This window comes from Onychomys torridus, chromosome 10 (assembly GCF_903995425.1).
Source record: "Onychomys torridus chromosome 10, mOncTor1.1, whole genome shotgun sequence".
NCBI classification, from domain to species: Eukaryota; Metazoa; Chordata; class Mammalia; order Rodentia; family Cricetidae; genus Onychomys; species Onychomys torridus.
The window spans coordinates 1,316,191-1,342,165 of NC_050452.1; the positions used below are offsets into that span (position 1 = coordinate 1,316,191).

The window sequence follows — 25,975 nt, forward strand, 5'->3', positions numbered from 1 at the left end:
TATAAAAGAGAACACAAACTGGACTCATCACCAAAGCCTTTCAGGAGCTGTTGTGGCTCGATCCACTGACGACATTGCCTCTCTTCCCTGTCACTAATGTCAGCGTGCTTATTCCAGAAAGATTCCCACAACAATTTGACCAACTATATTACTAAAATAAATAAATAAATAAATAAAAATAAATAAATAAATCAGGAAATAAAGCTATAATAAAGTTTCCTTTTAGGACCTGCCTAAGGTATCAAAAAAAGTTTGTTTTGTCTGTTTTAGATAAAATGAACTATACTTCTCAGTCTAAAAATAATTATTCATCTGAACCCACATTCTTTTTTTTTTTTTAACTAGTCATTGACTATTCCAGAGCACTGAATTCTGGGACATTTCTACTGCTTAGGTGGTCATATGTTATAGCATCATAGGCCTCAATTTCCTATCTGTAGAACAGAATAAAGGCCTCTACTCAGGAATAACTTGGGAATATTGTAAACCAATATAAGCAGAAGCACTGAAAAATAAGTCACAGATAATAAGCAAGCCCAAGACCTGGATTTCCATGGGCATACCTTGCCACTGCTTCCTAGCACCATTAAATAAAAAGCCACCAACTAAACAAAGTGGCAGCATCTCCCAGATCTTATGTCTGTTTGCTTATTATCCCTGGGTGTATTCCTTAGTGTTTGTGTAATATTCTCACTGTCCTAGTTTCCTTCCAAGCCTGTTTCAGTGCTTGTACTGCATAATACATTTATCAGTGCACCATCAGAGCAATCTTCTTGTGAGACTGATGGGACTGTTGGCTGCACTGTCTTGTACTAAATTAAGAAGAAATGATATAGGAAGAAAAACAGTAAATTCTGTGGTTAAATGGAGTTGCATCAGAAGTACATGGACAGAAGTCTAGGTCAGCATTATCCTAGACAGCAGCCATGTGGAAGGAGGCAAGCCACTGAACCTGCCATGATCTGGATCATCCAAATGAAGACAGTGGGTGTGTGGTGGCGGCCATAGGCTTACCTGGTATGTCTCCCTGGACAACTCTGACACTTATGTGTCTGGGACCTCATGTCTTATTCACTCCAAGCTCACATGCAGAATCTGTTTCACACACCTATAAGTACATTACTCATACAAATGACGGGAGAAAATCGAGCCTCTGCAGCTGTCGCCATGACATAGTATGGTGACTCCTTTGAGGCTTTGCTTTAATAGCCCTGCTTCCTGCTAAAATGATGATAACCTTTGTGGGGGAAAATTGGATATAATTTGCCAACTTTTGTGCTAGAAGTAGGTTCTTACTGGAGAGAGAATACACATTGGAATTGGGCTTACTTTAAGTAAACAGGTAACATCTGTCTCAGTTGAGCAAGAAAAAAGGTAAAGGCAATCTACAGCAAGCCAACAGCCAACATCAAATTAAATGGAGAGAAACTCAAAGCAATACCACTAAAATCAGGAACAAGGCAAGGCTGTCCCCTCTCCCCATACTTATTCAATATAGTACTTGAAGTTCTAGCCAGAGCTATAAGACAACATAAAGAGATTAAGAGGCTACAAATTGGAAAGGAAGAAGTCAAGCTCTCCCTATCTGCAGATGACATGTTAGTATACTTGAGTGACCCCAAAAATTCAACCAAGGAACTGATACAGCTAATAAAAACAACATTGCAGGATACAGGATCAACTCAAAAAAATCAGTAGCCCTCCTATATACAGTAGACAAACAGGCTGAGAAGGAAATCAGAGATACATCACCCTTTACAATAGCCACAGATGATATAAAATACCTTGGGGTTACTCTAACTAAGCATGTGAAGGACCTATATGACAAGAACTTTAAGTCCCTGAAAAAATAAATTGAAGAAGATGTCAGAAAATGGAATGATCTCCCATGCTCATGGATAGGCAGGATTAACATAGTAAAAATGGCGATCTTACCAAAAGTAATCTACAGATTCAATGCAATCCCCATGAAATTACCAACACAATTCTTCACAGATCTGGAAAGAATAATACTCAACTTCATATGGAAAAACAAAAAACCCAGGATAGCCAAAAGAATCCTGTACAATAAAACAACCTCTGGAGGCATCCCAATCCCCGACCTCAAGCTCTACTATAGAGCTACTGTAATAAAAACAGCATGGTACTGGCATAAAAACCAACATGTGGACCAATGGAATCGAATTGAAGACCCTGACATTAACCCGCACACCTATGAACATATAATTTTTGACAAAGAAGCCAAAAATGTACAATGGATAAAAGAAAGCATCTTCAACAAATGGTGCTGGCATAACTGGATGTCAATGTGTAGAAGGCTGCAAATAGATCCATATCTGTCACCGTGCACAAAACTTAAATCCAAGTGGATCAAAGACCTCAACATAAATCCAGCTACTCTGAACCTGACAGTAGAGAAAGTAGGAAGTACTCTTGAACGCATTGGCACCAGAGATCACTTTCTAAATATAACACCAGTAGCACAGACACTGAGAGAAACAATCAATCAATAGGACCTCTTGAAACTGAGAAGCTTTTGTAGGGCAAAGGACATGTCAACAAGACAAAGCAGCAGCCTACAGAATGGGAAAAGGTCTTCACCAACCCCACATCTGACACAGGGCTGATATCCAGAATATATAAAGAACTCAAGAAATTAGACATCAAAATGCCCAACAGTCCAATTAAGAAATGGGCTATAGAACTAAACAGAGAATTCTCCACAGAGGAAGTTCAAATGGCTGAAAGACATTTAAGGAATTGTTCAACATCCCTAATTATCCAGGAAATGCAAATCAAAATGACTCTGAGACACCACCTTACACCTGTCAGAATGGCTAAGATCAAAAGCACAGAAGACAGCTTAGCCTGGAGAGGATATGGAGCCAGGGGAACTCTCCTCCACTGCTGGTGGGAATGCAAGCTTGTACAGCCACTTTGGAAATCAATATGGCGCTTCCTTAGAAAATTGGGAATCCATCTCCCCCAAGACCCAGCTATAGCACTCTTGGGCATATACCCAAGGAATGCTCAATCATACCACAAGGGCATTTGCTCAGCTATGTTCGTATCAGCTTTGTTTGTAACAGCCAGAAGCTGGAAACAACCTAGATGCCCTTCAAATGAAGAATGGATAAAGAAAATATGCTACATATACACAATGGAGTACTACTCAGCAGAGAAAAACAATGACATCATGAGGTTTGTAGGCAAATGGATGGATCTAGAAAAAAATCATCCTGAGTGAGGTAACCCAGACTCAGAAGGACAAACATGGTATGTAAAACAAAGATGACTAGACCTCTACACAACTCCAGGGAGGCTACCTAGAAAATGGGACCCTAGGAAAGACCCAAGGATCATCCAATGACAGAGAAATGGATGAGATCTACATGAACAACCTGGACAACAGTGGGAGTAATGAAGGGCAAGATTTGAGGGAAAGAGAGCTTAGGGGAGCAGGAGATCCCAGCTGGATGAAAAACAGAAAGGGAGAATGAGGAATAACAGACCATGATAAATGAAGACCACATGAGAACAGGAATAGGCAGAGTGCTGGAGAGGTCCCCAAAAATCCACAATGATACATCCTCTGTAGACTGCTGGCAATGGTTGAGAGAAAGCCTGATCTGACCTAGTCTGGTGATCAGATGACTAAACACCCTAACTGTTGTGCTGGAACTCTGGTCCAATAACTGATGGAAGTGGATGCAGAGATCCTCAACCAGGCCCCAGGTGGAGATCCAGGTGTCCAACTGTCGAGAAAGAGGAAGGACTGCAAGAGTGTGAATTGTTGAATCTAAGATTGCAAAAAGCACAGGGGCAAATAGCCAAATGAATGGAAGCACATGAATTATGAACCAAAGGCTGTGGAGCCCCCAGCTGGATCAGGCCCTCTGGATAAGTGAGACAATTGAATAGCTTAATCTGCTTGGGAGGCACCCAGTCTGTGGGACCAGGATCTGTCCTTAGTGCATGAGCTGGCTGTTTGAAACCTTGGGCTTACACAGGGACACTTTGCTCAGTCTGGAAGGAGGTGACAGGACCTGCCTGTACTGAATCCACCAGGTTTAAATGAATCCCCAGGGGTGCCTTGATCCAGGAGGACATGGGAATGGAGGGGAGGGCTTGGGGGGAAGGTGGGGGTAGGGGCAGGAGGGGGGAGGACAGGGGAACCCATGGCTGATGTATAAAATTTAAAACACATAATAATAAAGAAAAAAATGTACTTTAAAATATCAATCATGTGAACGATTAATATCTCTCAAGCTGAACAAAAAAATAAACCAAAGGTAATGCCTATCACCAATTTTCTATGACAATATGTAATGTGCATTAGCATGTAAAATAAAACAGTAATACAACTAGAATTTAATAATCATTCAATTACCATTATGGGGTAAGGAAACCAGATGCTCTAGTAGTATGTAGGGAAAATGATTCTGTCAGTGATTCCCTGCCCATATTTAAAGAAATGTCTTTGCTTCCTTTAGAACAGTAGCAAGAATAGATGAATTTAGTCCCTTTTGTATAACTATATATATGTTTTCTTGTTTTTACACCAGCCTGCTTTATATTTCCAAGACACCTTGTTTTATGAGTTCTCAGGAGTGAAGTACTTCTGCTTGTGAAAAGCATTTTAGTTTTAACAATATCGTCCCCATTTCCCAGATAACAATCACTAAGGAAGATCCCTGGGAAATTGCATTTTGCCTTTGAGGTTAAGTGTAGTGTTGGTGTATAAGTGGCTAGAAAGGAGTGTAGTTGATAGTTTTAGAAAGCACCTGAGAACCATTCAGGAACTTTCACTAAGATCTGTTATGAGTGATTTATTACCACAAATGGTTGCTTCCAGATGACTGGTAGAAGTTGATTGATCCCTGTGGTCCAAATAGTTGAACAGTACAGTGTTATAACAATGTAACTGTAGAGTTAGCCTCTGTCACACTTTGCCAGTAGAGAACTGAGATAATTTGTTGAGGTCAACAGCTGCAGGCCCATAGGATCCCAAGTCTCCTGGCTCTCTCTGGAAGCATCATCTGGCAAGAGATCTGGAAATTCACCCTCCTTGGTCTTCAATCCTGTCCCTGCTTTTCACTGGTGCAGCGACTCTAGTGGGGTCCCCTGAAGCACCCTGTATGCTTGCTTACTCCCTCCTCCCTGAAACTCCCTGCAACTTCAGCTGCTCCTCCCATCCTCAGGTTCAAATGGGAAGGGGAAAGTGGTGCCAAGAGGCCACCACGTGGAACAGGCTCCTGTGAACAGAGAACTTGCTTTGAATGACATATTAACCTGAATAGGAAAAAGTAATAATGTCTTCTGGAAAGAAAGTGGCTCAGTTCAGACAGCTGTAATGCTCACATAATGCTCAAGAGTTATGTGGTTGGTGGCCCTAGCTATGTGCCTCAGAACAGTCACCTGGTTCAGCTCCTTGTGGGGGTCTCATGGGGACCAGCCAGTAACACTTTGTATTTTATTAGAAAAACAAGCTGTCTTGGACATATAAAGCAGGCCAGGGTGAAAACAAAGCAACATATAAACAGTTATACAATGGGGATAAATTAATCTATTCTCACCACTGTTCTAAAGGAAACAAAGATACTTTGTTAAACATTGACAAAAAGTGAATTTATATTCTCTCATTCAACTGAGTAGCACTTTTTTGTAAACTGAGGCCTTTCTGTCCTGCTCTGTCCCATGGCTGTTTGTGAATAATCACTCAGAGGCTTAATATTACTTATAAATGATTGGTCTATTGCTCAGGCTTATTACTAGCTAGCTCTTACAACTTAAATTAACCCATTTCTATTAATCTATGTATTGCCATGTGGCCATGTCATTACTGGTCTGCTGGCACCTTGCTCCTTGGGTGGCCGGATGGCCTCTGCCCTTACTCAGCCCTTCTTCCTGTATTTCTGCTTGGATTTCCTGCCTAGCGCTATAGGCCAAAGCAGTTTTATTTATTGACCAATGGAAGCAACACATATTCACAGTGTACAGAAAGACATCCATTTTTAAATTACATTTACTTATTTGTGCTCATGTGTGTGTGCCATGGTGTATATGTGGAGGTCAAAGAACAATAGTTCTCTCCTCCCACTGTACAGGTCCCAGGGTTGGCCTCGGGCTGCCAGGCTTGCTGGTGAGCACGTTACTGGCAGAACCCCTGAGTTGCTGTTTAACTATTATCACTTCTGGGGAGCACAGGGCACCATTTTTGTTTTGCAATTATGTAATGAAAGTACTTCCATGTGGCATAGAAAAACCAATTAGGAAAAGTTTAGCTTCATAAATGTTTTCTATCTTAAATGTCAGTGGCATGGTGTGTGGCAGCCCTCATACAGTGATGTTGATTCTAGAGCATGTCTGAAACTGGCTGGACCCCACTGAGGAAACCTATACATCTTCAAAGAGTCCTAAATAGGAAGACCATCTTGGAATTGTCTGAATACGTTTTTTTTTTTTTTTTAATTTGCCCTTTACTGCCTTAGAATTATTTCCAGACTGTCATAACCATCCATTAATACATGCTGTGCCTAGAAAGACTAAAAGGGACATCACCTAACTATAAAAAACAAAAAAAAAGTATAAAAACACCCACTCAGGTGGGAAACAATAGATTTTCTAAGGTAAAGCCAAGTCTCTCCAGGGAAAATGGAAACTAGGAAACAATAAGAAGGCCCCAATTTTGCTTCTAAATGGTATGTTTTACAGAAATAGCTTACACGTGCAATACCCAAGAAAGGCCCCTGTCCCAGAAAAGAATAAGCTTTGATTGGAGTAGAAATGTCATATAACCATGAGGGTGAGATGGTGGGTGACCTGATAGAAACCCTTAAATAAACCCTCAGAACTTCCCCCACAAAATCAATCTGTTTACATACAGGGCTTCTTCAGAAGACAGAAATTTAAAAACTGACATTTTAAATGTATGGATACTCACATGCCAGGTCACATTGACGTAGCAAGACAACATTCAGAGACAGTGGAAGCTTTAGAGTGAGGCGATGAAGAAAGAAGATGCGTACTTGTGCAATGTTTTTCTAAAGGAACGATAATGTTTAAAAGTAGGCACATAACAGTGCAGCCCCTTCTTACTACCCATAGCCACATTCTGCCTCTGTCATCCCCATCTTCATATCACCAGTACTATCAGCATGTACCCAAACCAGCTCAGTATAGGCTTACAAAACATGACATGCTTACTACGAGCCTTAAAAGAATTTATGGTCTTAAAGGAAAAGAAAAAACAACAAAAATCAAATCATTAAATACTGAAGTTCAGCACAGACACAGCCAGGCCATACCAAGAGTAATAATTTGGATAGTGAACAGAAGGTTCCTGCTCCATAATGCTGAGAGACTATCAAATTTAAAGCTTTGTGTCCTTCAGGAATAAGGATGTGGATCATTAGTTTATGGTGCACACCTAATATAGTAACTGACTCCTTTAGCACATTGTTAACACCTTCATGTAATGAACTCAGTTTACATCTGTAAAAGGTTCAGGTAGTCTTCAGATCTAGCCTCAGATGGGCCTGGTGGCTGAGCATTGGGAAGATCTGCTTTGTTGAGCCAGCGCCTGCTTTTGCTCCTCCTTCCTCCAGACAAGTGGGAAAGGCCATCATTTCCATTTGGCTAGAGGGTCTCCACACAACTAAGGCCATTCAAAGTTTGGACACTGGTTAGCACTTGAAGTTGGGGTGCCAAAGATTTAGCCTATAAAAATTCAGGGGGCTCAAGTACATTTAAATTTCTAATAAGACTTTATTTGACACAAGTGAGTCCCATGTAATATAAATATAAATATGCAGTACCAATTCAGATACTGCATGAGACACAGAAGACATTTTTCATTGCTTCTCTGAAATTCCAGTTTGATAAGGCAGAATATAAGGTGTTCTCTACTTTACCCTAGTTGGAGTCTATTTCTGGCCTGCCTTTGAAAGTAAGAGTTGATAGCTTGAATGGATGAGTCAACCCAAGGAAACAGTTTTTCATATCCTTGTATGTCTTTACCTTAATGACGGTCCTGTGTGGAAGGAGAGGAGCCCTGATGAGGTGATGCAGAATCTCCTAGCAGCTGCAGGGTAGGAGGAAGGGGTGCTGGCCCTGTGGCATTGTTGCTTTGAGCCCAGCCTTTCAAGGAGGCACAAAGGAAATGCTTATTGTTTGTGCCTCCTCTTTCATCTTACAGGGAAAATGCACATTAACTATATTTATTTCAAATTTAATTGTACATTCACTACACTTAGAACTTTAAAAAAAGCCTAAATATCAAAATTTTACCAATAGTTGATAATGGTATAAATATTTAATAATAAAGTTATTGCAATAGTATTATTAACAATAATGTATTACAACAGGTGAGAAAAGATTAGCTGACAGCTTTGTCAAGGTGACTTTGCTTTTGTTTCTCAAAGTGATTTATATAGCAGGCTTTCTTGAACCACCAGCTCCAAATTATGACATGGAGACTTATTATTAATTACAAATGCTCAGCCTTAGCTTAGGCTTGTTTCTAGCTAGCTTTTTTTTTTAACTTAAATTAACCCATTTCTATTAATCTATCTGCTACCCTGAAGCTCATTTACCTTATCTACATACTGTTCATCCTGCTTTCCTACTTCCTCTGTGTTTTTATTTGGGAGCTAGTTGGCAGTCCGAAGAAAATGCCAACTACAGATTTATGTGGAAAAAAAGACAAGTAGACTTACATCAAGGGTAAAACTACAAGAAATTTGGAAGAACAAGTGTGTGTGTGTGTGTGTGTGTGTGTGTGTGTGTGTGTGTGTGTACAATTATGTAATTTTTTATGTATGTGATCCTTGGGCTCAAACACAGGGCCACATGTCTGTCAGGCAAGCTATACACTAATGAGCCACTTCCCCAGTTTAAAATTTTCTTCACACATATTTTCTAAATGTCAATAATGAGCACATTTCATTTGAACTGGAAAAATAAGAAATCAAGAACTTTTATTTGGAATGTCATCTTTTGTAAGAATGTTTGAAGCTACATTTTATTTCTATAATGTTCTTAACTTGACAGTTAAACCAAGGTTAGGCTTTTTAGATGTTTCTAGAGTTGAAAATAGCTCCAGAGTCACAGAACCAAATGACTCCCAGTAAAGTTCTGAAGAGTTTTCTGTCACAAAATAAACAAGGCTCATGTCGCTTCCTTGAGAGGCTCGTCTAACTCTCTGTGTCTTGGGTTGGAAGTGTGGTCAGTGGCTGACTGAGCTCACTAGCCAGGGGTGTGCATTCAGAAACTTGACTATTGTGGTCACATATTTTACTGTTTCAAATGTTTTTAAGTCTAAAGAGTACTGTTGAATTTCCTGTTCCTCTTTGCAGTATATAAACTGTTTCAGCTTCTCACCAAAGAAATGGCTTGTTTGACATATGTGTTGTTTTCATACAGCTGATGGAAAATGTCTGGTGTCGGTTGGTTTAGACGATTTTCACAGTGTTGTGTTTTGGGACTGGAAAAAGGGAGAAAAGATAGCCACAACCAGGTAAGGATCCACAGAGCACTCAGGACACACTGCTGCTGTGAAGCTCAGCAGTTTCCACCTTCTGTTTAGCGCTTATCTTCAAACTCAGATGAAATTCAAGTGGAAACATAACACCTAGGTCACTTCCTTTTGTGGTGTCAAGCCTGATGTTCAGCAATAATGTCTGATGAGAAATTAGAAAATTCTAGAGTGTGCTGGGCAGTGGTGGAGCACGCCTTTGATCCCAGCACTCAGGAGGCAGAGCCAGGTGGATCTCTGTGAGTTCAAGGCCAGCCTGGTTTACAGAGTGAGATCCAGTACAGGCACCAAAACTATGTAGAGAAACCCTGTCTCAAAAAGAAAGAGAGAGAGAGAGAGAGAGAGAGAGAGAGAGAGAGAGAGAGAATTCTAGAATGTTCTCCAGACAGCTCTTCATCACACCCCTTCCATAATGCTTCCATTATCTCTATGAACGTTTTTTTCCAGCAGCAGAAAAATGTGTGGCTTAGGATTGTTTTTTCTGTCTTAGTGGCTATGAAGGATTGTCAATGTCATTGGAGTCAGAAGCACCGTTTGTCATGAGGCTATGGCCTGTTGGAAAGGAGGCCCTATCTAGTACATCTGCTGCTTGCTTTCAAAGCAGGCAAATTGTTTCCCTAATCTCCACACCCTATAAATAGACTCTCCAGACTGACTGCTGTTTATAGCCCACCTGTCCTCCCTTACCCCAGCTTCTCTTTCTGCCTCATCAGCACTAAGTCCAAACATGCCTGTCCACTCTCATCTAACTCAGCCATGTGCATGGTCCAGTCAGAGGTCAAGACTTGGCAGCCACAGTCCAGGAAGGCAGCTTATTGCCCAGGCATAGGCTCATACCCTCAGTTAGTTGTAACCTACATTACCAACATCCTGTGTCACGATATCAAAGTAATGGACTTGAACTGTAATGTTTGCTTTTTAAATTAATACTGTCTACTACAGTGTTACACAGGAACAAAAGTGTTTGATAGTTGATTATAATGAATGAAGATTTACAGATTGCTGGAGACACAGCAGAGCTAGAGCCTTGAGGACCATGTCTGACCTTAGGAGTTGCTCTGAGATGCTGTCGAAATGGAATTCTTGGCAGCAGTGACACTCATTGCTCCACCTGCATCTGCTCTCTCTTCCCTTCTTACTTCCTGGTGTCCCTCACTAGCCCCACTCCCTCTAGGCTCTGTTTTCCTTCCAGATTGAAAACTGAATTTTAGTTTAATATTCCTGAAAGGTACTCTCTGTGTCAACATTGAAAACTCAAGATCCCCTCTGCAGCTGTGGGTGACTCACGGTTGCATGTTGGAGACACTATGAGGAATAGAAGGAGTACAACTTAGTATTAAAAAGGATATTTTACTTCTGTTTAATTAGCACAAAGCAAGCTAATGCTGTCATGTTAGTAACACAGTCTTTATTCAAAATTGTTCCCCAGGATTAATTCCCATTTCAAAGACAGGAAACCTGCAAAAGGATTGCCCTCTAAAAGCATTTTTTTTTTTAAATGATGGCACTAATGGGTACTTTTTTCCCAAGTAGAAGGTCAGGGACCAGTAAAACTCTGTGGGGGAATACTAGATTTTTTAATTACTGAATGAATATAAATATTTACATACTATTAATGCTATTTGCACAAATATATAAATAACCAACTAGTTAAATAAAAAAGAATGTAGTATGGCCTTGAATGAGGTACTATGGTAGGTAAGAATCTAAAACCAGGTGACAGAGAAATCATGCTGTATGAAGTGGCCCCATCCTGGCTTGCAGAACCCTTTTAGCTTCTGAGTAATTCCTGCAGAGGGGCTACGTGCCACCCCTAACTTTGCCCTGAGGAGTCTAAGTCACTGCCAGCCTTGCTTTGAGCAAAGCCTAACCACTATCCTGTTCTGGCATGACAGTTGCCTACAACATGTGGTTACCTGGTATGAGAATGACCCCCTTGGGGATGGGGCACACATGGATAGCAAGATAACCACTGCCCATATGTACCATTTTCACCACACTATACTCTTGGGATTGCCCTTCATTTATGAAGATGTTTACGTGAATCTGCTCATTGTCAGCTCAGGAAAATAGACACATTCACAATTACCAATGGGGTCTTGTAAGGTCTCCACTGAGATTTTAGCCCCTCTGTTTAGATGTATTTGTACCATTGCTAATTTCATGAATGATTTCAGCCACCTTTTACAATGGAATTTTTAGATATATGTCTATCTGTCTGGTTACAAAACTAGAAATTATTGGTATGCCTACTTTATTTTTAAGCTTTGTAGTAACACATTAATTTTACATAATAATGGGTTTCATTATAATGTTTTCATACATGTAGATAATGTATTTTGATTCTATTTACTCCCCATTATCCTGTCTTGTTCCCCTCATACTTGTTCCCAACTAGTCAACTTCTGTTTTCATGGTGTGTGTGTGTGTGTGTGTGTGTGTGTGTGTGAGAGAGAGAGAGAGAGAGAGAGAGAGAGAGAGAGAGAGAGAGAGAGGGAGGGAGGGAGGGAGGGAGGGAGGGAGAGAGGAGTATAGGTGAGGGATTATTTACAGGAGCATGGGGAACTTACTGGTGACTACCCACTGAAGATGTCTCTCCCTCCATCAGCAATCATTAGCACCTATAAATGCACAATGATGGAATGTTGATGAGCCCATTCTTGGTAGGCCTTATGCATGTAATCACAGTTATTTAGAATATAACACCCCTTCCTGAAGCTCTTTCACTGTTTCCTACCCTTTTCTTTCAATGTTTTCTGAGCCTTGGAAGGGTGATACAGATGTCCCATATAGGGCTGAGTATTCAACAGTCACTTATTCTCTGTGTTTTGACCAGTTATGAGCCTCTCCAATAACTCCACCAACTACAGAAGTTTTCTAACACAGGCTGACAATAGCATTAAACTATAAACATAAATAAAATATTAAAAAAAACAGTTTAACAAGAGACAACATGTCCATTTATCAAAACAACAGTAGCTTCCCCATTATGGCGTATGGCCTCCCCAGCCACAGACCTTTGACCAGGTTTACAGCACAAGGCATGCATTCCCTCCTATGGAGTCATTCTTACATACAGGGAGAAAGTAACTGGTTACCTCCATAACAGCCATGCTGCTATTATACCAGTGGTATGCACATCTTGCCTGGAATTTAACCTAAATTTTGCATTGTGTAGCATCCTAAAGGGTTCTGAATCAGTAGATGACATCCTTTCTCTCTCAATGGCTGTGGGCCAGGGGCCTCAATTTATAGTGAATACATTTCTAGCCAAAAATAAGCTTAAGCCAATATAGTTAGTGTCTTCTACAGAATGTGCATTTGAAGCTTTTCATTGATAATGTCATTCCTTCTACTTCTCTTGCCCAAGATATCACTATCTCAGAATATGGTGGTGTCACTAATTTTATCTTACAGAAACATTTGGATACATTTAAAATTCTTTTAACTCATAACTACGTAGATAAAGTAGGGACGTTAGTGTTAGGAAAGAGAACAGGCCCAAACATGTACCCCCTCCCCAATGCTATTATTTTATAGTAGACTCCTGTGTGTTTTTAATATTTTCTTGGTTGCTTCTTTATCCTGTTAGATACACTTAATGAAAACTAAACCAAATACATGTTTTTATTATAACTCTATCAATACATTCATCTAAACTAGAGGCTATTTTTCCCTATTTGTCTCTTACAGAGGACATAAAGATAAAATATTTGTGGTAAAGTGTAATCCACACCATGTTGACAAGCTGGTTACAGTTGGAATTAAGCATATCAAATTCTGGCAACAAGCAGGTACTATTACATTGTTATTTGGGTTTCTCATTTATATAGCTAAGAGCTGTACCCTTGCCTTGGGATGAGTGGTCCTATTGCCATTATGTAGCCAGTCTCTCTGCAAACTGAAATTAAAAATTGCTTGATAAATACTCTTTCCCAATTTTGCACTGGACTATTTATTGCATAAAATATGAAACTTAAAAACCCTCTATGATGCTATGCATATTCATCAGCGTCTAGAAAGCTTTTGAAAATATTCTGCTGTGAAAGTAATTATTTTTATATTTAGTCATCTGAACTGAAAGCAGTAATTATGCTGTAGTGCTGAGTAGGAAGTAATTACTTTGGTTGAGTGAATAATGTTTTCAATATTTTGAGGATTCTTTTATTAACACATTGCCAAATTTGGCAGATGAATTAAACCCTGAATCTGTACACAGAAGGTGGTCAAAATAAGCATTTGTTAGATTATATGTTGATAAGAGTGAGGAATAAATAAACATGGGAAGCAGCCAACTTTTCTCACTTGAAGGCATTGTTACAATTATATCTGAATTTTCAGTACCAAGCCCAATAGCACAATGAGAATGTGTGGGCTGCTGCTCTGATGCCTCCTTGCTTTTAAAGGAAGGACAGGAGTAACACCCTCTGTATGAGGAAACCAGCTGGGTTAAGTGTTGAATGGAGCTGGGTTATCAGCAATGGTCAGAAAATGGGAACACCTAAGGCACAAATCTGATTATTTTTTCCTGTATATTATCTCTCCTGTATAACGGTTCTGTCACTGCAGAATCGCCATGAAAAAAATTGAGGCAGGACATGTATAACATTTACATTTTACATATACTGTTCATCCTGGTGGGATTCTTCTCTTCAGTTTGAGACTTTCCTTGCTCCCTGAGCCCCTGAGCCACTCTCTTCCTTCAGAAGGGGCAGGAAGGAGGGCTGACACTTAGGTTATGTGTGTGTATGTCTTGGATTAGAAGCACATTAAGTCCTCCATCTGGGTTCCTTACAGTAGGGACTCTGTCCTTACATTATATGCTAACATTGAGCACCATGTCTGACAAAAAATAAGAATACTGTAGATACTGACAGAGTGGTATGAGCATCATGATACCCTTGTTGTTTTTATTACTTTGACACATAATGTAGGCAGTTTTTTCACTGAAGATAATCTTTCCATGTGCTCTGAGGAAGCTTCAACTTTCTAGGGTAATATATACCGTTGCTCTGCTCCAGGTGGGGGCTTCACCTCTAAAAGAGGAATTTTTGGAAGTGCTGGAAAATTGGAAACAATGATGTGTGTTTCTTATGGGCGAATGGAAGATCTAGTGTTCTCAGGGGCAGCCACCGGAGATATTTTTATCTGGAAGGATGTTCTGTTACTGAAGACAGTGAAAGCTCATGACGGGCCCGTGTTTGCTATGTATGCACTGGACAAGGTATGGTCTGTTTGTCAGGTTCTTTTTCCTTATTAGCTTTAGAAGAACCACTGAGATGCCTGAATCTAAAACAGTCCTATCTGAATTAGAAAGTAGTTGTCAGAAAGGACTAACCAAAGGATAAAAAGGAAGAGAACACACAATTTTTATAATTTCTTTTGTTAGTAGCTGTCCATGTACTATTCTCCATTTTCTCACATCACAGAGTCTGAGGGTAGACACGGACACACAGCAGCAGAAGACTGCACATGGGTATTCAGTGATGTCTTCCTTTGCAGTGACACAGTATACAGAAACCTTCAAGCACCCAGTGGTTACTTTATTTCCCCACACACTGGCTTGTTATGACCAAAGGTTATGTTCATAGCAGGTTTGCTCCTAAACAGACAGCAGGACAAGTGAAGTGTGCACACGGGCTGTATTTCTACTCCAGGTCATTGTCCTAGTTGTCCAGCTACCCATCTGCCTCTGTATTCTATACAAAGACACCATTTAACAGTGTGTTTAAAGCTCTTTTTTTCAATTAATATGCCTGAAAATGACAACCTTTGCATTCAGTTCTAATTGGCTGGTAGTACCAGTTCATCTGTGCTCTCTGACCTTCGGTTTAAGCTACTCAACACATTTGAAAAAATATATCAAGTTTTAAAATATATCAATAAATATGTTGAGCCCACAATGAAAGGAGGTCTTTGTTGGAAGTGCAGTTGTAATGATACTTTTTGTAGTTGAGCTGTTCTTTGCTGGCAAATTTGATTTTAACTAAATTGTAAATGTTGGGAAAAATTAAAACATAATGCAAAATTTGTGGAGTCCTAGAAGTCAGTGTGGTATAACTGAGTCAAATGATTTTATTATTTAGGAAATTAAGCTGCAAAATCACCATGAAAAGCAAGAATAGTTCAATATAGTATAGTCTGTTTATATTTAATTTGAGGAGTGCCTCTCCTGGCTACAGTTCTATCCAGCTGTTCTCAGTATCCACTGAAATTATCTCTAGAACCCTAAGGGAATACCGAGAACCAAAGGTCCTCCGTTTCCTCATATAAAAAATGGAATAGTATTTGCCTAGATCCTAGACACACACACACACACACACACACACACACACACACACACACCATGTACTTAGAATCATGCACACACCACTGTGTACTTTGAATCCTATCTAGATTACTTATAACATCTAGTGCAACATAAATGCTATGCGAGCCACTGTAGTTCTGCACTAGGAAACTAATGTTAGGAAAAATGCCTGCGAATGTTCACCACAGATGCAGTGCTTTGCTTCCCTCATATTGTCATCTGTGAATCCAGAATCCAAAGATGCAGAGAGCAGCTTCAATAAAAAGAAGGGTATTTTCTATAATGAACTTCAAAATACGATTTCCCTGTAAGATTAATTGAACTGTATTGAATTAAATTTTTGATGGGCTGGAGAATGGGCTCAGTAGTTAGGAGGATCCAGGTTTGACTCCTAGCACTCATTGGTAGCTCATACTCATCTATAATTTTAGTTTTTGGGGATCCAATACCCTTTCCTGGCCTCCACAGAAACTTCAAGCTCATGGTGCACATATATATCATGCAGGCAAAATCTCATACACAGACAATAATGAAAAATTTTTAAAGACTGCTATCACTGGATTTTTTTTTTCACTTAGAAGATATACCTGGAGCTGCCTGACCTAAGAGAACTCCTGATGTGGCTAGGAAAGAGATTAGTCATTTTGATGTGTGTGTGTGGATATACATACATATATGTGTGTGTGTGTGTGTGTGTGTGTGTGTGTGTGTGTGTGTGTGTGTATGTATATCCCCTTTACCTTCACAAGGCTTTTAATGTGTATATAACCTTTTACTTTCACAGGGCTTTGTAACAGGTGGAAAAGATGGGATCGTGGAACTCTGGGATGACATGTTTGAAAGATGCTTGAAGACCTATGCCATCAAAAGGGCTGCACTGTCAACTAGCTCTAAAGGTACCACCCTTAATATGCAATCAAAAGCATTCTCTTCACAAGAATGGGGGCAATGGTGCAAATTCTTGTAGTAGTTGTTCTTAGCCAATCAGATTTCTTTCTTCCCATCAGAACTCTCAGTCCTTGGCAAGCATGTCAAGGATGATTACCTAGTACCTAACACTTTGGAAATAGAAGACACTACGTTAACCTGCCTTTGTGGTGCTTGCTAAATTCAACATTCTCCCCTCTCAGGCTTGCTTCTGGAGGATAACCCTTCCATTCGTGCCATCACCCTGGGGCATGGACACATTCTTGTGGGGACAAAAAACGGAGAGATTCTAGAAATTGATAAAAGTGGCCCAATGACACTGCTTGTTCAGGTACCTCATTTGTACATGTTGCAAACCATGTCAAGGCTGAGAATGCTGTGGGGCAAAGGAGGCAAAGGGCATGGATTACACAGAGCTTCCTGGGGTGCTCCAGCACAGTGTTCACAGACCAGCAACAGCACTCCTTCCAACCTCACCACCTCTGTGGGCCGGGACTCTGAGCACAGCTGAACTGGTTCCTCCATTTTGTTACTCAAGGCCGGGGCTCCACAGAGGGCGTGCTTCTTTGGGCTTGTAGGCTGCTGGCAGAATCTAGTTTCTGCAGCTGTAGGACTGGCATTATTTTCTTGCTAACTGTTGCCCAGAGGCTACCCTGTCAGTCACCTATCCACTAGAGTTCATTGGCGTACACAGGATCTCTCATATACTTACTTTTGTCAGAGCAAGAAAAAAAAAAAAATAAGACACCAGGATCATATGCAACTTAGTTATGTCACACATTCCCTGGAACTTTCTGTCACCTTTGTCACATTCCACTGGTTAGAATCAAGTCACAGGTCGTGCTACACTCAAGAGGAGATGATTATGCCAGGCTTGGGAGGTCAGGGGGCTTTGGAGCCTGTCTGTTTCCCAGTTACAGCTATCCCAGTCACATGTGAAACCAGTTTCTATAGTCTCCAAGAGCCACATACATGCTCAAAGTCCAGAATCTTATCATCCAAATCAAACCAAGTGTGGGTGGCACACCTTAGCTATATCTCCTTCTGATCTGTTGGTCCATAAAACTGATGATAATTTCGTCTTTAGGCCTTGCTTCACACAACCACATTATGCTCTCCCAAACCTGATTCTCTCGGGATACAGACTTATGTAGAATCAGATTCAAACAGCACAGAAATGTTCAATGGCAGGGGTCCTGCCTGGTCTAGCAACACACTGCCTTTGCAGGTGAAGAGGTGTGGTGAGCCGCGTGTTCAGAACCTGCACTGAAGAGATGGGCTGCCTCACTGGGGTTACTATTGATGTTAATTGCAAGTTAAACACGAAGAGAAAATCAGTCAACAAATACGTTAATGAACAGATACCTTTCAAAAAAAGAAACATAAATAAACAATAAGTATTTTTAAAGGTGTTGAACACCATTACTTATCAGGGAAATGCAAATTCAACTACTTTGAGATTCCATCTCAAATGACTACCATAAAAAAAAATTGCTGGTATGAATGTAAGGAATCTTTCTCTGTCCCATCAACCAGCTCCCAAATAATGACAGAGATTTATTATTAATTATGAATGCTTGGCTTAGCTTCAGCTTGTCCCACTAGCTCTTTTAATTTAATTTAACCAGTTTCTCTTCATCTACGTTTTGCCTCGGGGCTTTTCACCTTTCTTTCACTCTGTGTGTCCTGCTTTCCTGCTTCCTCGTGTCTGTCTGGCCCCTGGCATCTCTCTGTCCTCTCCTTTCTTTCTTTTCCAAGCCTAAATTCCTCCTACTTACTTTTCCTGCCTGGAAGTCCCTCCTATACCTCCTCCCTTAGTATTGGCCATTCAGCTTTTTATTAGACCAATTAGATGCCTTAGGCAGGCAAGGTGAAACAGCAACACTTCTTTGCATAGTTAAACAAATATTCCAAAACATATAGATATGGGGAAAAGGAGGAACACTTATTCACTGCTGCTGGCAGTGTAAACCAGTTCAGTCATTTAGGAAAGATAAATAAAGGGTTCTCAAAAACTTAAAAGTAGAACTTCTGTGTAACCCAGCTGTACACCCAAGAACTGTACCCTTCCAACAGAGACACCTGCACATGTGTGTTTCATCCTGCCCTTTTTCATGACAGCAAAGAATGGAATCTGCTTAGACATTCTTTAGTGGATGAATGGTTGAAGAAAATGTTATTTACTCAAAATTTTATTCAGCTGTAAATTTCTAACAATGAAATTTGCAGGAAAATGAATGAAACTGGAAAGGATATTGAATGAGGTAACCTGGACTCAGAAACACAAAAATTGTATATTCACTGTCACATATGGATCCTAGCACACATGTATGTGTGTGTGCATGGAAACTGGCTGTAACCTATGAAACATGTAAGGTGATCACTAGAGGGGGAGGGGAGGAAAATGGATCAAGGAGGGGAATTGAATGGAAGTGAAAAGTTCAAAGGGGAATCAAAAGGAAGAGGGGATATAGGGAAGGAGATCAACAAAGGCTGTTTTAAAATGATGTGTGTGTATTAAAACCAACAAGAAAGATAGAGAGATGATAGGCAGGTAGGTAGGTAGGTAGGTAGGTGGATAGATAGATAGATAGATAGATAGATAGACAGACAGATGATGAGAGACAGATAGAATAAGGTCTCTTTTAAAAACCTGGTTAACACAAACCTGAACCCCATATCTGAGTGTGCGGCCCATGGGAGCCATGCTGGAGACAGCCCCTTGAGATGTCTTTGCTTCTCTTGGTCCCTTCCAAACTAATTTCTCTCTTTCTTGTCATAACTTATTTAATATTATGAAAAAGCATATTTCAACCCTCAAAAAGTTTAAAAATGTTTCAAAATTAAATTTTTCCCATAAATGCTAGATTTCTAAGTGTTTTTGAAATTTTTATGCTATAATTTAACCAACAGTGTAAACTTCTAATTTTAAAAAATGTTTTATTATAGTTGAGGCAATTTTCGTTAAATCTGCTATAAACATGATAATAGGGGCTTTTCATCTTTTGGCTTTTACCATTCTGTTCTCTCCTGTCTTGTTACTATTGCTCTAACAATGAACATAATCTCTGCTGTGGCCTATTGAGTACCTACTATGTGTCAGGCAGTACTATTGGGCAACATTTATCTTCAGGACAGATTTAGTAAAGTTGTTTAGTAGGTGAAGAACTAAAGCCATCTACATTTCCCACAGCCATATGCTAAGAATCCCAGAACTACAACTCAACCCAATCCCCATTGTCACTATTCTAGGCTGTCCCCACTTGTCCTACAGCTACAGACATGACAGAAAAGCAAAGCAGGAGGGTAAGAAAGGTCCAACCCCCTGACTAGGGGTTCCACTTGAGCCCAGATTGTCAGCCTCCTCCATCCTCTCACCTCACATGTAAGCCAATCTGTCCCTTTCTGTGGGGGTCCCTGCAAATGCTATGGCTGACAGAAAATGATCCATGAAAGGCAAGAAGTCTGGTTCAATACTTAGTAAGCTGGCCTGGTTCAAACTTCTAGAGTCTGACCACTAGCAGTTTATTTAAGCACAGTGCAACTCTGGGAAAAGTTTCCTTTTGACAGTTATCACACAAAGCTTAAGGCATGACTACATCAAAACTCCTTTGCAAAATACCTGTGATTTCTTCTGTAAGAATGGGTTCTAGGGAGAAGGATTTGTAATGAGCATAATAGTAGACTTTTTTTGCAAAGTACATGGCATTTCTTTCATAAGAGTAGGTTCTGTTGACCAAGAAACAGTGCTCAGGAGTCTGGGAAATTCAGGCGAAGCCTGGCTTTATAGAATAGCAGAAGATTACCAGGTTATTAGCTACATCCACTCCCAGCCTTCTGGGTGGAATACAGGTGTGAACCCTTCTGTTGTAGAGACAAGCTTGCAAGCTGAACATCCCTGCTTTCTCCAGTGCTTACCCGTGAGCGTGAAGACCTTGTGGCTTCTCCACTTTTCCTTCTCAGCACTGTTCCCCCTCACTTGTCATTCCTTCCTTTGTAAACTCAGGGTTTGTGTTCAGTTAATCCTTGAAGTTCCTGAGAAGATCTTCCCTATGCTTTGTGGTGGGCATGGTGGAACAAGGGCTAGCTGCTCCCTTGGGACCCATAGTCATGTTTTGAGGGAAAACAGATGCTGGGAGAATGTTCAGGAACCACCATCCTCTATCCTACTGTGGGCAGGTTTCAGAGCTTCTGTTCCAGTTCTGATGCACTGGGAAGAAGGGGTGTTGTTTTGAGAAGGGCAGCTGGTTTGAGAGCTGGGGGGGAGCCAGCAGCATGTAGCAGGGTTTGAAAACCCTACTGGGTACACTGCTATGGTCAGCTTCCTAAGTGATAAGAAAAGTCAGAGCTTGGCTCGTTTCTTGTGTTATTCAGGGTCCTTCTGGCCTTCCTCACTGTCCCTGTACATGTGATATTTAAAGTGATCAGCTTGAGAAAATAACAGTTTTGAAATCTGTTTGAAACAGTGATTTCAAAGAATCTAGAGCCTGAATATGCAGCACGAGCTTAGAAGGACTCGCCAGAAAGCCTGGGTTTACTTCGTCCTGTTTCCTCTCCCACAGGGACACATGGAAGGGGAAGTGTGGGGATTAGCAGCGCACCCTCTCCTGCCCATCTGTGCAACAGTAAGTGATGACAAAACCCTTCGGATCTGGGAATTATCCTCCCAGCACCGCATGCTGGCAGTACGGAAACTGAAAAAAGGTACACAGCATCTCCTGTGTTGATTCATTCATTCATCAACTACTATTGCCTAAGAGCACCTGTTACACACCCCAAAAATATCCTAAGCAAGGGAATTCAGAGTTCACTGTGCAATTAAAACTAAGAGCACAGAGATCTTCCAGAAGTTGGTCATGTCTCAGAGTGCCTCTGTATCATTCACTCTGCTTGTACTATACAGGCGCTGGCCACCTGGGGCTATATCCTTCCTCGTTGAGAGCTGAAATGCATCAGTTTATAAAATAAAACAAATGAAGAAAACCACTATCTCTCTCTCTCTATGACTAACAGTCCCCAGAATTCATGGAAAATAAAAGGTCAGTTTGATAGAAAAAACATAGTTGATGTCATAAATGTGTGTTGGACATCTGCACGCAGTAGGTTCAGCAGGAAATGCTTCTTGAGTGGCTCTATGTGTCAGGCTCTGAGGATCCCACAGAGAACATGAGATTTGAAAGGAGTCCCCCAGCATCAGGTAATCTGAGAGGAGTCTAAAAATAGGATTCTTTATAAAGGGGTGGGTAGGGATGAAATGACCAGGCTGTCCCACCAGTAGCTACAGATGCCATTGCCAGGCCTGGGCTTGAAAAGACAAAAGGATGGCTGGTGGGATGGGGAGTAGAAATGTATGAGACAGTGGCTTTGGAGGAGCTAATGCTCTGACCTCCCAACCCCATCTTCCAGTCTTGCCATGCTTCATCTTGATCAAACCTACCCAGGTGCCAAGAGACCAGGAAGCTCCTGACACAGTGCACTCAGGCCAGCTTCAAGCAGACAGGTAGAGATGGGTGAAAGGTAGAATGGCTATCCTGTAGGAATAAGGGGCCATGGAAGCTCAGCCCAGACCTGCCAGCTGGACTGCTTTCTTAGGAGGAAACAAGGAAGCTGAGCCTTGTGGTCATAAAAATTCTTAAGGCAGGAAAGGCTGAGCTTGGGTCCTGGCCCTTGAGTATTTGTACTGGGTCATTCTACAGACCTGGGAGTATCTAAAGGAATCATGCACAATGAAAGCATAGAACTGGTAGTTGTGAGTCAGAGACCACGCTAGCACATCACTCTTACTCTGTAGACGTGGGGGTCCTCTTTCCTTCTCAGCCTGTTGGCCACCAGGTCGAGAGGGGAAAGAGGCAGAAGGGGCAACAGAAGTTTTGTATGTGGCCCATGAGCACAAATGGCAACAGTTTTGGTGAATCAGCTCAATTTTATTCCAGAGAATATATAGGATTGGGGAGACTGGGGACCAACCCTAATTTTCATTAAGCGGCCCACTCTTATCACAAGGCTTAGTGTGTGCAGTAGGGTCCTTTGACAGGGCTCCTAGAGCACGTCTTCTCTGCAGGGATCGGTGCCAAGGGTCAAGCTAAAGATGAATCAGGCATCTGGTTTAGAGACAGCTTTCAGATAAGATCAGTCCTCCAGGCCCAGGGACATTCTCCAAATAAGGTCAGGTAGAAACCAGGAAGCTTTGTTGGGGAGGGTGCTCCATGTTGCCAACCTATTGAGATAAGCTGCCTGGCCATAGCTGACTGCAGCCACTAACCAGCCAGCAGTGTATCCTAGCATGCAGAGACCCAGTGGATAAGGTCGTCATTCTCATCACTTAGACATTAGGAAATGGAGACAGGTTTCTACAGTAGTTTGTCCAAGGTCATCTAACTAATAAATAGTCAGACTGAATGCACACTGAAGCATGGTGGCCTCACAGAGCAACCTGTTTGCCCTGGTTGTCACCTTCTCTCCACATTGCCTCACTTTTCCCTGGATGCCTACAACTTGGTAGATGGTGGAACAAGGATTTCAACCAAGTCCAAGCCATGCTTTGAACAATCAAATAGTCTTGCTCACTAACTTGCATTGGTGAGATGAAACTGGGACCTTGTTGTGGAAGCTAGTGAATGGACTTCGATCCCTAGGTTAAAAATGAGTCAAAAGAGCCACTGTTGCTCTTGTTCAACCTAGCTTCCCCTGCTATCCTGATGTAATTATTAACATCTCTCCTTTCACCCTGAAACATGGCCCAGTTTGTACAGTAATTATGGTTCACCCCACCCTGATAATGCTCTCTAGGGCTAGCTAGTCTTTGTATTGTCACTCCAGCAGCATGACTGACTCATAGTAGGGAATAAGCATTAAGTGGACAAATGAATGGAAATATTGCTTACATAAATCTATTCAAAGTTACCAGAATGAACACAGCTTTCAGCATCTGTCAGCAGAGGCATGGGTCCCTACAGAAACTAGACTGAGTTGCCTCAGCACAAGGCAGCATGGGTAGGACTGTGACAACCAGAATTTTCCACCTCTTGATTATGCATTATGATCCACAAAGCAGAGAAGTTAAATTTATAAGGGGTTTTCTAAATAAAGCAAAAATGTATGCCAGTCATGATATCCCAAAATTGGTTTCTAGACATTTTGTTGGAGAACGCATGTTCTTGAATATTTCCTCTTTTCTCAGAGGATGTCATCCACCAGCCCTCTCTTGCAGCCACTCACCCTACCTACCTTAAAAGGCCCAGATACTCCAAGATAAGGAAATGAATGAATAAACCTTATGAAAATTAAAGTTTATTTTTAAGATTGATCTTTTAAATTATGTTATCTGTGCACCTGTGTGGAGGTATGTGCATGTAGACACTCACGTGAGAAAGTGTCCGACTCCCTGAAGTCATTGGTGTGGTGCTGGGAACCAAGTGGAGGCCCTCTGCAGAAGCAATGAGGGCTGTTAAAATGTGGTTTGGATAGTGTGTGGGAGGAAGACGTTTTAAATATGATAATTTTCACAGATTTAAAAATAGGTACGGGGCTGGAGAGATGGCTCAGCAGTTAAGAGCACTGGCTGTTCAATTCCAAGCACCCACATGGCAGCTCACCACTGTCTGTAACTCCAGTTCCAGGGAATCTGCCATCTTCACACAGACATACATGTAGGCAAAACACCAATGCAAGCAAAATAAAAATCAATCAATAAAATGGTGTGGAATAATCATACGTTTTTAAAAAATTGGTATTTATTATGTTATATGTGCACACATGTACATGAAGACTAGAGACAACTCTTGGGAGTTTGTCTCCCTCTGCCATGGGTTCTCATGTTCAAACTCAGGTTGTCAGACTTGTATAAAAAGTGTTTTACCCACTGTCTCACTAGCCCCCAAATGATGAAATTTGAATCCCCACCTAGGTAGTGTTAAAGGCCAGTCACATGTAAATGTGGGATGCACACATCCACTTTCTCCCATGTCTCCATCTGCTTTGATCAACAGCGAAGTGCTCAGGATTATGATTTTCTTGGATCCTTTTGTAGGAGGAAGATGCTGTGCCTTCTCCCCTGATGGGAAAGCCTTAGCAGTTGGCTTGAATGATGGAAGTTTCTTGGTGGTAAATGCTGACAGTGTGGAAGACATGGTCTCCTTCCATCACAGAAAAGAAATGATCTCTGACATTAAATTTTCAAAAGGTGAGCCAGGTGGTGGTGGTACACGCCTTTGATTCCAGCACTCAGGAGGCAGAGGCAGGTAGATCTTTGTGAGTTTGAGGCCAGCCTGGTCTACAGAGTGATTTCCAGGACAGCCAGGGCTACACAGAGAAGAAACACTGTCTCAAAAAAAAAAAAAATTCAAAAGGTGAAGATGGCAGTAGATACTTTCAAAAATAGCAATCTCGAGACAAAATTTTTTTGTAAGAATGGACTGTTCTAGAAGTTTCTTTAACCTTTCTCCCACTTCAAAACCTTAAAGTCCTGGAACTGAATACCTACATCATATGTTTTGCTGTTTACTGTATACTTGTCTCTATAGATACAGGAAAATACCTTGCAGTGGCATCCCATGATAACTTCGTGGATATTTACAACGTACTTACAAGCAAGAGGGTTGGCATCTGTAAAGGAGCTTCTAGCTACATCACACACATTGACTGGGACTCTAGAGGTAAAGCAGGTTGTGGTTTTAAGATGAAACTTAAATTCAACGTCTGTTCATGCATCATTTCCAGAGAGAATGGCAGTTGAGTTTTAGAGGAAAACAGGAAGAGAAGGCCCACGGCAGCACATGAGGCTAGCATCACAGCCCAGGAGCAGATGCTGTTAGCATATTTTTCTGTTCTGTGAAGGTGCCATCAATTGAATCCACTGGGGCTTAAGACCAAGAACACATGTGATGCCCTGAGTTGCCATACATGCCTTGGGTTGCATGTGATCTGGTCCTTGTCTTTCTATTCAGCCTTCCTGACCAAGACTCTGTCTCCAAGAGTTTGGCCCCTGAAGTCTCAAGCAATTTTCGTCTGTCAGTGGAGACAGAAACCTATATTCAGCTCGCCTGAATTTACCTTTACTCTCCAAAACTCCTAGATTCCCCCTTTGCCTCCTCCAAGTTACTTCCACAAAACCATGAAGACTTGTCTATGTAACACATCTAGCATCTACCATTTGCAGAGTCTTAAGACAGGCAATGTATATCTAGTCTCTGTGAACATCATAA

General features: G+C 41.1%; 1 protein-coding gene across 1 annotated transcript in view; it reads left to right on the forward strand.

Moving 5' to 3' along the window:
- Eml6 (EMAP like 6) overlaps positions 1-25,975 on the forward strand; it is a 260,091-nt gene that overhangs the window by 182,975 nt on the left and 51,141 nt on the right. The window contains exons 14-21 of the mRNA XM_036201044.1: positions 9,424-9,517; positions 13,229-13,329; positions 14,557-14,759; positions 16,630-16,741; positions 16,976-17,103; positions 21,335-21,476; positions 24,802-24,954; positions 25,295-25,426. Of these exons, the coding sequence (XP_036056937.1) occupies positions 9,424-9,517; positions 13,229-13,329; positions 14,557-14,759; positions 16,630-16,741; positions 16,976-17,103; positions 21,335-21,476; positions 24,802-24,954; positions 25,295-25,426 (1,065 nt within the window). The remainder of the gene's footprint in view (positions 1-9,423; positions 9,518-13,228; positions 13,330-14,556; positions 14,760-16,629; positions 16,742-16,975; positions 17,104-21,334; positions 21,477-24,801; positions 24,955-25,294; positions 25,427-25,975) is intronic.